The sequence below is a fragment of the Empidonax traillii genome, unplaced genomic scaffold (genome assembly GCF_003031625.1).
Source record: "Empidonax traillii isolate 1590-97213 ecotype Southwest subspecies unplaced genomic scaffold, ASM303162v1 scaffold2136:size69837, whole genome shotgun sequence".
In the NCBI taxonomy this organism is placed as follows: domain Eukaryota; kingdom Metazoa; phylum Chordata; class Aves; order Passeriformes; family Tyrannidae; genus Empidonax; species Empidonax traillii.
Window position 1 is genome coordinate 39,739 of NW_020957329.1, and position 12,158 is coordinate 51,896.

Sequence of the window (12,158 nt, forward strand, 5' to 3'; positions counted from 1 at the left end):
TTGAGTAACGAGTGTCTGGGAGCTGCTGTCACGAGATGTTTTCAGGGAGCATCAAGGATTTGAGGGAAAATTAATGGGTCAGCAGACCTATAAATGGGTGGTAAAAGGACAACTGAGCTTTCACCTGTGATGCAGATGGAGCAGATCACCAGCATCCCTCTGTGTGTGCCTTATCCTGCACGTGGAAGTCCTTCCCCCCTGGTTTTAATGCTCTAATAATGTGTTTTCTGACCCAAAGCCTGCGTGTTCTGGTGTTTTTCAGACAGATGAGTGGCGTCTCAGCTGCATCAATAAGGAATTCTCTGTGTGTCCCTCCTACCCTCCAGTTGTCATTGTCCCCAAATGCATCACCGACGAGGAGCTCCGGAAGGTCGCCACGTTCCGCCACGGCAGTCGCTTCCCAGTCCTCAGCTACTACCACAAGAAGAATGGGATGGTGAGCTTGGTTGTTCCTGAGGGAAGTGTGTGGAGCTGTTTGTTTCGTGGAAAAGCTCCTTGTGCTCTGGAATTAGCGCAGTTTGTGATGTTTGCCTGGTTGATTTTCCGACTTTCCTCAGCGGCTGCAGTGAAACTGGTTCTGGGGGATGGAATGAGTCATCTCCATCCCAGAAATAGCCATTACTGTGCTTGTTTGGGAATGTGCATGGCATGAGCTTGCTTACAGCAGTTAAGAACAAGATGAGACTTGTAAAAGCACTGCTGGCACCCTGAGCTGCTTTGTCTGCCAAGAGGCTTCATGGGGAGGGACGGCAGGAACCACATTGTCCTGTCTGAGTGGTGGGCCCTCGTCACATCGTGGTGACAGCAGAGCCAGCACTGCTTCTGCTCTGTGCCTGTGGTAGGAGGATCGGAACAAGCTGTTCTCTCTGAGCCTGGCAGTGCAACGTGATTCAGGAGCAGCAAATTCTTGGTGTTGCACACACTTTTTGACAATCCGAAGTCTAATGGACTGACTGACACAGCGTAATTAAGAAATGCCCTCCATCAAACTGTTGGGTAATTGTGTCTCTCGCTGATGTAACCAGTTCTGAGGATGTTGGGATGTCCAGCCTGCAGCTTTTAAACCCGATACAGGCTCCTCAAATGCTCTAATGCCTTCTCACCTCCTGTTGCCAAGGTCTGTAAGCCTTGAATTAGAGGGTGTCTAGTCTGACTCAATAATAACTTGGGGTTTTTTTGCCTGGCTTTAAAGTCAGCCACTCACCAGCTCCACATCAGTTGTGCGTTCTGCTTTTCCTCAGCTCAGCTGAAAACCATCAAAGGAAGATTTGCTCAGTTTTCTCTCCAAATTGTGCATGTTTCAGGTGTGAGGGATATAATAGCGTGTGGCTCAGAGCACTTGCACTTGTGACAGTAACTTTGTCCCTCATGTTCCCCTCCTGTCTCTCAGTTCTCAAATGTACTTGGGGTTGCTGACTGGCTGCCCTCATATTTTAGTGAGCATTTGAGCTGCTGGGGAGCTCCTGAACGGAAAAACATTTACTAAAGAGAAATCTCAGCCCATCAGTCTGTGGATTTAAGGTTTATTAGTTTATCCATGAGGGAAGACTGTCCCTGTGAGGCATCTTTAACACGTGAATGATTTGAGTATTTTAAGAACAGAGTTGGGAAGAGACATCCTGAAAATGTTGGCTTTAAAGGATTAGAGAATGGTTTGGGTTGGAAGGGACCTCAAAGACCATCCAGCTCCAACCCCCCTGCCATGGCCAGAGACACCTTCCACTATCCCAGGTTGCTCCAAACCCCATCCAGTCTGGCCTTGAACACCTCCAGGGATTTATAACACTTCCAAGGTTTATAAAGGAGCCATCAGCAGGAAGCCAGTTCAAAGGCTCACAAAGATGGAACTTCAGGCATTATTAAAGGAATAAAGCCCCTAAGATGATGTCTGTAATTTTAGAACTTCACCTGCCAGATGGTCACTCAAAAAAAAAATAGTTTGTTTTTTAAATACATTCAGTCCCTGCAAAGGATTGGACTTAAAAAAACCTGAAGAATTCAGGGGAAGGCTTGGAGCTCAGATGATTGGTGCCTTTTAATCTAAACCCCCTCCCTTTCCAGTGCCTAATTCCTGGTTTTGTGTCTCCCCAGATCATGATGAGAAGCAGCCAACCCCTTACAGGTACGAACGGGAGGCGCTGCAAGGAGGACGAGAAGCTGATCAACGCCTCGCTCCGGCCTGGCAAACGTGGCTACATCATTGACACCAGGTCCTTGAATGTGGCCCAGCAGGCCAGGGCCAAAGGAGGGGGCTTTGAGCAAGAAGTTCACTATCCACAGTGGAGGAGGATTCACAAGGGCATCGAGAGGTGAGTGGAATCACACAGGCTCTCCCCTGGGCTTGGCTTTGTCAGGGCTGAGGTTGCTCCATGAAATGTTTGCTTCTGTGAGAAGAGCTGTGTGTCCTGGTTCCTGCCAGCAGGATTAAGTTCCTCTTATGGCCAAATCAGGATGTGTGGATGATAAAGGTTATTTGGGGTTCAGTTCCTTGTTCTGAACAAGCTGCTGCAGGTTTCAGACATCAGGCATCTCCCTGCACCAGCTGTAGCCACACTCCAGTCTTCCTGTGTTCCCTTTGCACTGGAAGGAGCCAGAAAACTTCTGCAGGTGAGGATTTGTTCAGTGGCAGTGGCCACTTTTATCCAGAGGCTTTTCCCAGAGAAGCTGTGGCTGCCCCATCCCTGGAAGTGTCCAAGGCCAGGTTGGACAGGGCTTGGAGCAACCTGGGATAGTGGAAGGTGTCCCTGCCCATGGGAGTGAGATGAGCTTTAAGATCCCTTCCAGCCCAAACCAGTCTGTGGTTCTGTGAGCCAGTACTTTTCACTGGAAATCTAATATTGTTTGGTCACTTGGGGACAAGTTACTAAATAAAACAGACTTTTAGCCTGGCCTTGTTCAACTTCTCTTAACCTTAATTTTGGGAAATCCTTCTACACAGATGTAGATGCAGTAATGTTAACTGGAGCTGCTGGAAAGCAGTCACTCCCCTCATTACTGTATAGACCAGCTCCTGAGAAGTTAATTAAGGAATTTCCTGGCTGTTACTTTGAAGTATTTGGTTTTACTTCTAAAGTTTTTACTTGAACTTAAATTTTTGTTGATTATTTCACAGCTCTACAAGCATCAAACAGAGGAATGAATGAACCACAATGTATGAGCACTAAATAATCCATGTCCTGGTTCCTTTGTTACTTCTTATGTTTTCAATAACGTTTTCCTTTTTCCAAAGGTTTAATATCCTGCAGGAAAGCCTCATCAAACTGGTGGAAGCTTGTAATGACCAGTCCCACAACATGGACCGCTGGCTCAGTAAACTGGAAGCTTCCAACTGGCTGACTCATGTCAAGGAGATCCTGACCACAGCTTGTCTGGCTGCTCAGTGCATTGACAGGTAACTCTCTTGCAGAAAGGCTTGAGTTTCTCATTCATTTGGTCATTAAATACCTCTGGAAGTATTAATAACTGCCCTCCGTGATCTGGCTTGTCCCCATGCAAGATACTGTTCCATCATCCTGCTGAGGGAATGTTCCTCCAATAAATCGTGCTGAGAGAGGCAATCTCCACTAAGAATAGGTTTTAAATTATGTAACTGAGGTGTATTCCTATGTCTGATGCAACCAATCCGATTTAGATTGTTTTATTGAAGGTTTAGGTTAAAATGTGCCCATATGAAATGCTGTTTGAGAGTAAAGAGAGGACACAGGGTTGATTTTTTTTTCTCAAAAAGTCCTTATTTCTTGTCAGCTGAAAGTTTCCAATACCCCACCACACATATAGAGGTTAAACCAATGGCATTTCCTTGTTTTTCCCAGGAATTGGCCCAGTGCTTCTCCCCTCTTACATTTTTATCCCTAAGCAATCCTGCTCATCCCTCCTCAGTGCTCATGACCCCTCTTAACCTGACATTTCTGTCACAAATCCTGCTGACTCAGCTGACTTGTGTTCAGACCTGGAGAGCCAAACCTCCCTGTCAGGTGCTGGGGTTTGTGAGGCCAGACAGGGGATTTAAATGTGCTTTATTTGTGGCTCTGAGCAGGAAAAGCCCATCCCAAACTTCAGGGAAAACCTGGCTTTTCAATACCAGCTGGAGAACGTGTTGTGCAGGCACCCAGGCAGGCTGGAATGCTGTCTCAGTGGTAAAACAGCACCAGAGCATTTAAAACCCGAGCTCTGTGCTTTTCAAAAGCACTGACAGTGCTGCTTTTCATTACTGACTGTGCCAGAAGAGGGTTGCTCTGGATCAATACTTTTATCTGAAATTCCTTCCTACATGTGTTTAATGAGAAAGATCAGTGATGAAACCGTTCTGGTTTGTTGGGACAGTGGCTGATTTCATCATTTGCTTTTCCTGTTTACCTGGAGCTGTGTCAGGCCAGCTCCAGGTGCCTGACCTGCCTCACTCAGGGCCTGGAGGTCAGAGCTGAGCTCACAGGGATGGTTCCATTATTTGCCATGGGCAGGAATGGCTGGGACAGGGAATGGCTGGGACAGATCCTGCAGCATCTTGAAGGTCTGGGGCCTGAAAGGTGAAAATAGTATTTATCCTGCTGTGCCCCACTTTGAGAGGGAATAGGTTGGCAGCCTTTGGAATTGTACTTCGTCTGTCACTGCTGGGAGAGGAGGAGAGAAAGGATAAGATTAGGTAGGAAAGGAAGATTTAGATTAGATATTAGGAAGAAATTCTGTGCAATGACAGTGGTGAGGCCCTGGCAGAGGTTGCCCAGAGAAGCTGTGGCTGCCCCATCCCTGGAAGTGTCCAAGGCCAGGTTGGATCAGGAGCAGCCTGATCCAAAGCCTGACCACTTTTTCAGTGAAGATATTTTCCCTGATATCCAATTTAAAGCTCCACTGTTGTAACTTAAGGCTGTTTCCTCTTGTCCTGTTGCTTGTTACCTGGGAGAAAAGACTGACCCCCACCTGACTCTGACCTCTTTTCAGGAAGTTGTAGAGAACCTCAGCTGAGGCCCAAATTAAACCCAGGTTTGAGCAAGAACCTCATAATACTGATTTGCAGAGCATCTGGGTGGTGATACATCTTCATTTCAGTGCTCATGGGAAGATCTGAGAGTAATGAGCAAAACAGTGAACGACACAAACTCATTTTGAGCTGCATTTCCCAGCTATAACTCACAGAGGTACCAGTCCAAAACCCTGAGAACCACAAAGGAGATCTCACTGGGAGATCAAGACAAAAGGGTCTGGATTTCCAGACTGCTTAGCAAGAAACTGAGCCTTTCGTGATGCAGGGCTCTGGTTAGTGTTGGTGAGGAGCCAGGTGAGAAGGTGGGATGCTTCCTTAAGGGATGTGGTGGTAAAGAGCCAGCAAAACCTCAGCATTGTCAGCACTGGTGTCCATGGGATGTAATGGCATCCACTGGGATGTGCATGCCCTTGGGATGTGTTCTGCTCATTCATACTCTTGTCCCTTCCCACCTCTTTCTTTCCCAGGGAAGGTGCATCAGTGTTAGTCCATGGGACTGAAGGAACTGATTCCACGCTCCAGGTCACTTCTCTGGCGCAGATTATCCTGGATCCGAGGTGCAGGACCATCCGTGGCTTTGAGTCTCTTGTTGTGAGGGAGTGGCTGCAGGTAAGAAACACCTCTGGACAAAAGGACAATCTATTCCAGTGACAGTTGGATTGGGAAATAGCCTGAGAGGCGGCAAACAGGTTGGGCCTTGTTGCAGCCCTGCTTGGTGTGAACGGCCTTTGTCCTCAGAGCAGCATCATTGCCTGAGTCATTTGTACCTCTGGCACTTTGTGGGGCCTCTGCCTCTCCTGGCAGCTTTTTGGGTTTAGGGAACTGCCTGTTTTGTGTGCTCAGGGTGGACATCTCTTACCACAGAAAGGTTTGGGGTGGAACAGACCTTGAAGATCATCTCATTCCACGCCCCTGCCATGGGCAGGGACACCTTTCCCCAGACCGGGTTCCATCTCTTCCATCTCTTCAGAGCCCTGTGCAGACTAAACCACAAAACCTTAGTTCTGCTGTTTGTACCTCTGCAGTCTGGTCCCTCAGGGCACCTACACCAGTTTGTTGTTGGTCAGATTCCCTGATCCAATGCAGGACTTTTCACACAGCTGGGAAAGGCAGGAAAATTATTCATAGAATCACAGAATTGTTAGGGGTGCAGAAGCCCTCTAAGATCATTGAGTCCAGCCATTCCCCACCACTAACCCATGTCCCCAAGTGCCACATCTACATGGCTTTTAAATTCCTCTAGGGATGGGGACTCCGCCACTGCCCTGGGCAGCTGTGTGAGGGCTGGACAACCATCTTCATAAGGAAATTTTTCCTAATATCCAATCTAACCCTCCCCTGGCACAACTTGAGGCTGTTTCCTCTCATCCTGTCTCTTGTTCCCTGGGAGCAGAGCCTGACTGCCCCCTGGCTCTTCCCTCCTGTCAGGGAGTTACAGAGCCAGAAGGTCCCCCCTGAGCCTCCTTTTCTCCAGGCTGAGTCCCCCCAGCTCCCTCAGCTGCTCCTGCTGCTCCAGCCCCTTCCCCAGCTCCACTCCCTTCCCTGGACATGCTCCAGCCCCTCTATATTTTTCTTGTCCCAAGGGGCCTAAAACTGACCCCAGTGTTTGAGGTGAGGCCTCAGCAGTGCCAGCACAGGGGGATAATGGTCACCAGCAGCTTGTTACTGGATGCCTGAGCAATAACAGCACAGTCACATGGACAGAACTATCTCTAAACACTCTTTTGTCACATGTACCCACATCCCACTGCTCTGTGTGTGATGCTCTCTCTGATTCCCACAGGCTGGTCACCCTTTCCAGCAGCGCTGTGCCCAGTCAGCCTATTCCAACAGCAAACAGAAGTGGGAGGCCCCGGTGTTCCTGCTCTTCCTGGACTGTGTGTGGCAGATCCTTCGGCAGTTCCCTTGCTCCTTCGAGTTCAACGAACAGTTCCTCATCATGCTCTTTGAACATGCTTATGCTTCCCAGTTTGGGACTTTCCTGGGAAACAACGAAAGTGAAAGGTTGGTAAGGATGCTTGATTTGAACCCTTTAAATATTGGGCTGTGTCTGACAAAAAATCGTGGAATTGGGTTGGAAGGGGCCTTAAAGATCATCTCATTCCAGCTCCCTGCCCTGGGCAGGGACACCTTCCACTAGACCAGGTTGCTCCAACCTGGCCAAAAATCCCCACCCATCCCCAGTTTATGTAGTCTCTGACACAGAAACTCTTCCATAAAAGAATAAACAGCTGGAGTTTGACGTGAGTCATGGCTGTGGGAAGCAAACTTGTCCACGCAGGCCTGGAGGAGAAGGTCAAGGCATGAGAAGCCAAAGCTGGCAAGTCTGGTCCTTACCTGTCAGGGAGGGACATGGCTCCGTAGCCTGGTGGTCCTGACACCCCCAGGTCCAGCCCTGAGTGGGGCTGCTGAGAGTAGCAAACAGGGGGGAGGACTGAAGCCTCCCACAGCTGCCAGAGAGGTTTGGATTCCTGTTTTGAGGTTGGATTCCTGTTCTGAGGTTGGCAGTTCTGCCCTCAGGACTCCTGACTCCAGGAAGACCACGTCTGATGGTCTCCTGCTTAACTAACATGAAGGGAAAAACTGAGCTGATATTACAGATAAGGAAGGCAATTTAAAGCTTCCTGTAAACCTCTCTGCCCTTAATCTTGGCTTAGAAGAGACCCTGCTGCCTTCTGCAGGGCTGCTGAACTAGTCATCTGCAAAACCAAGTTAGACTTGAAACCAATAAGATGGAATGTGGAAGAGTATTGGATGTTACATGTAATAACCTGCCTGTCACATCCGAGCCCGTCAGCCTGAGAGCACAGAGGGGGTTTGAAGTCTGATGTGAAGCTTGTGCTGTCTGAAGCACTCACAGGGATGGTGAATCTCCTCCTGGCTGGCAGTTCAATTTGCTAGTGCAGGCAGGATATTTGCTGCAATCTAAGGAACAGTGATCCCTGTGTAACTCCTTGTGGTGGGGTTGCCCCAGAAAAACAGCACTGCTTGCCCTGTGTGCTTGGATCCTTCCTGCCACCAGAGGGACCTGTCAGATGTGCCCATCGCACAGTTCCAGCAGTAACACTGCTTTTATGTACTCAGTAATTCCACTTCCATCCTTCCCTGATGCAGACCCATCCCACTTCCCAGCTCTACCTTAACACAGGAATTCAATCCCTTTCAAAACCTGGCACTCGATCCACTGTGGGGAGGTGACTGATCCTTCACCTGGACAGCAGGCAGATGACTTCCACGCAACTTACAAATGTTATTTCCCCATCTTTTATTCAAAACTAATGGTTATCAGCTAGGTTGAGGAATTTTGTTTAGGTTTGCACCACGATGGTGAGGGATTAACCTGAATTATCTGGGCTAGTGGCAAGTTGAGAAACTTGCGGCCTTCTACTCTGTGTGGTTCTGACTAAAACAGTCTTTACAGATCAAAGGGTACAAAACTAACTTGCTCCTGTGGGTTTCTTAGGGCTAAACTGAAGCTGCCTCAAAAGACCATGTCCCTGTGGTCCTGGGTGAACAGGAAGGAAGAGCTGACCAAATTCCAGAATCCCATATACGAGGCCAACAGCCTGGTCATCTGGCCCGCTGTGGCCCCACAGAGCCTGCAGCTTTGGGCAGGTAAGCCAGGCTTGATCTTCCTGTTACAGACAATATCTGCTTTGGGGCTGCTTGTAGAGCTTCTCCTGACTTTTTTGGGTAATCCATATGCAGTGGGTTCCCTGCTGCAGGAACTTTCTCCATCCCGTGGGTGCTGAAGAGTTGGCAACAGTGAGGCAAAAGTGGTCTGTTGTGGAAGCGGGGAGACATGGATGGATCTGATCAGGATATGAGGAAAAGAATGAAACCCCCAAGAATGAAACCCCCTCATTTTTCCTTTTATTAATAGAATATAATTACCTAATAGAATTGTGAACTTGGAGAGGAGGGTCAGTATTTTTAATGGCTGGTTAGGGGGGGAGGGCAGGGGAAGAATGTGTAAACTGATGGAATATGAACTCCTTGTAACAAGAAACCCTCGTGACCTGTGTGCCCTGGGCTTTCAGGTGTCTTCCTCCGGTGGAACAGGCCTTCCCAGTACCTGGAGGAAGCCCAGGAAGAAATGATCAAGATTATAAAATACAACAAGGAACTCCAGGACAAGGTGAAGGTGTTGAGGAGGCACCTGGCAGAGATTGAGGCGGCTGAGAGGGCGCAGGGCAACCTGTGAGCTGCCCGGGCTCTGCCCCAGCTCCTTCCTTTCCAGCCCCCTCTACGCTAAAGACTGAACATGGAAAAGTGCATGTGTTGCTGAGCCTTTGGGTCCAGCTGCCCCTCAGCCCTCCCACTGCTGAAACCTTCACACTATGAACCTCCCTGCTCTCCTGGGAGGCGTTTTTGTTTTGTTTACAGAAGAACACAGCTGGGCACGGTGTCCCCTCTCGGCAGCTTCTCCGTCTCAAAGTTGTGTACAGTGTCAGCAGGAGCTGGAACTCTTTACCTCCAACTGTGTGGATGACCAGGATGGGCCAAGAGACAGGATGTCTCCAATTTATTTTGGACTTTTTCTGGGTTTGTTGAACTCTCTAAGCTCTCACAGGATTCAATTACAGAGTTCTACGTAGATAGGTAAAGGCATTTTGTCTGAAAGCACCTTTTCTCTCCAAGAGTAGGTAAAGCAGCTAAGTTCTTTAGTTTCCTAGGAAAACTAGAAATTGTTAAAATCTAACTACAGTTTCTGCCAGTCTGCACAATCCTCTCAGTAGCCTTCACATCTGACACTTGGGTTTTTGTGTTCAGCATTGGCTTGGGAGCAGGAATTTAAATACCAAACCAGAGCAAGACTTTTCAGTGCAATACAGAACCGAAGTAGGGATTCTGCTGCTAATGTTTAAGCCATGACCTCCAGGTGGAATTGTCCCTCTTGGATAAAAATCTCCTAAGGAATAACAAGCTTCTTTTATCTACCTGGAGACCAAAAAAAGGTTTGGTAGCTGCTGGAGGTGTTCACTTGCAGAACAGGGGCTCAGAGCTGTCCTTTTACCCAGGTCCAAGCTGCCTTCTTGGAAATTCCAAGTCCCCTGGCTGGGTTTGGACACCTGGCCAGGTTCACAGCGTTGCATCTACAGCTCAGCAAAGCACTTTTGCTCCACCTGATGTGCTTTTTCCCTCTTGTGCTCTTATATCCATGTTGTGAAACCTCAAAAAAGCAGAAGTTGGAAGTTCAGGTGAGCTCACAGATCTGCTGCAGATAAAGGGGGCCATCACACTACAGAAATGCTCAGTTTAGATGATTTCTAGCTGCTAAAACTACTTAAAGACTTTAGGGATAAGCTTTTTTTTTTTTTTTTTCCATTTAACTTTGTATTTTGTAGCTGCTCTTCCTGTTCCTGCAACTTCAGTATGCTTTTATAAAATCAGAGTTTTCTTCAGTGATTATTTTTTTTCCCCTTTCAAAAGACAGGTGAGAGTAGGTCTGAAATTGTCATTTTCTCAGCTTGATTCCATGGATGGACAGGACTGAGAGGAGTTGAATGAACAGCAGCACATGTGGCTGGGATTATCCAGAAATTTGCTGTTGCTAAAATGGAGCTGCAGTAGGTCAGTGGTGTTCTCTTTGGAAACTCTTGAGCTTCCAGTTTAGGGAATGAAGCTGCCTTTATTTAAAAGCCACTTCCACACAGATAAATGTACAAATGCAGGATCTTTAGTTGTTGTAGAAGCAGCTGGAGAGTGATCTGCAAAAATCATGTGGCCACTAAATATGTTCTAAGAAAATCCTATAACCAAGGAAGCAATATAAAATTATGTTACAGTGATTAAGTGCTACCTTAATGCCTTTTATTCACTCCTTATTTCCTTAATTATTTTCTTCTTGACTAAGCTAAACTTAGCCCTAAAGTCCTGAAAAAAAAAAAAAATACCAAGGTCCCTTTTAAACCACTTAAGGCAGAAAAGTAATTCTCCCTCCTTATAACACTAATTTCTTTTCAGGTTTGGAGAGTGATGGTTTTGTTCACTAAATCAAGTCTGACACAGGGAATGCTGCTCAGGGTGATCTGTCCTGCATCACAGGGGAGGCCCAATTTGGCTGTTCCCTCTTCCCACCTCCAGATCTGGCTGCTGGAGATACCTCTGGGGATGTTGTTAATATAAGCCCTTTAAAAACGGCTGTTCAGCCATTTAAAATCATGTCTGTGGGATCTGCACCTCGCTGGGTGGTGTTTCCCTGCCCACTTCAGGATTTCTTCATCTGAAATCCATTATCCCCAGCCAGATGGGAAGGATTCAGAAGGCACTGTTTTCCCTGTAACAGGCTATTCATAAAACACTCTTAAAGGTTATGCAATTTCCTAACACAGTAATTATAGATTGAGCTAAATAACAGAGGAGCAGAGACGAGGTTTTTTGGGATCTAATTGCCTGGCTGCTCCAGCCTCTCCTGCAAACTGCAGGCATCCCAGGAAATTGGGAAACCAGCTGTGACAGCCAACAAAAGGCAGCACATTCCCTCTGAGCTGGCACTTACTCCATCCTCCACTCGTGTCTCAGGGCTGAATCCACGCCCAAGTGCTGTGTGTGCCTTGGCTTGGTGGATCCCAGCCTTTGTGTGGAAGTGCTGGGGGTCACCCTGAGCAGCTCCAGCAAGTTCATTCCATAACTCCTGCCCCTGCAAACACCTGCAAACAGCCCTGTGAGGTGTTGCAGGTGATGGAGTTGAGACAAGATGTGATGTTTTAGCTCCTCCTGGGAGAGGACAGTTCACAGAGCTCTTGTGTCAGGCTGCTGCCGTGTTCTCCCTTAAGCTTTCCATTCATTCCCGGTGCTTCCCAGGCTCCAGTCTGGTGGCTGCTGGTGTGAAACACAGCGGAGCACTCCGATTCTTTGCTTTCCTGCTTGTCTCCCATATTTAATCACGTATTATCAGGGTTGGATTTGCCCCCTCTCAGAGGGGGACACCTGCCCCCTGAAGTCCCTGACGCCCCCTTTGCAGATTCCCAGTGTCTTCCCAAGCTTCCAAGTGCTGTGGCAGTGCCCAGCTCTGGCTCTTCCCTGTGCCACTGCCTTACACCCCTGCTGACCCCCCTGCTTCTGCTTTTTTGCACACACTAATTGTGGAACAAGCTGGACACTGAGGGCCCCACCTCCAAATTTTGGGGTCGGTCAATGAGGACACTCTGCCATTTACCAAAAAAAAAGAAAA

At 47.9% G+C, this 12,158-nt stretch overlaps 1 protein-coding gene across 3 annotated transcripts in view; it reads left to right on the top strand.

Annotated features, from left to right (window-relative positions):
• Positions 1-12,158, top strand: part of MTMR9 (myotubularin related protein 9) — a 26,545-nt gene that overhangs the window by 12,755 nt on the left and 1,632 nt on the right. Inside the window, exons 4-11 of one of the 3 annotated variants that reach the window (XR_003574062.1) lie at positions 263-436; positions 2,092-2,309; positions 3,230-3,391; positions 5,449-5,590; positions 6,765-6,985; positions 8,445-8,596; positions 9,022-9,583; positions 10,415-12,148. Coding sequence is in view for 1 of the 3 variants with exons in the window: in XM_027909445.1 (XP_027765246.1) it covers positions 263-436; positions 2,092-2,309; positions 3,230-3,391; positions 5,449-5,590; positions 6,765-6,985; positions 8,445-8,596; positions 9,022-9,185 (1,233 nt within the window). In the remaining 2 variants the exon portion in view is untranslated. Of the gene's footprint in view, positions 1-262; positions 437-2,091; positions 2,310-3,229; positions 3,392-5,448; positions 5,591-6,764; positions 6,986-8,444; positions 8,597-9,021; positions 12,149-12,158 lie in introns of those variants that run through there. The other 2 variants (XR_003574061.1, XM_027909445.1) reach the window with 2 other exon arrangements.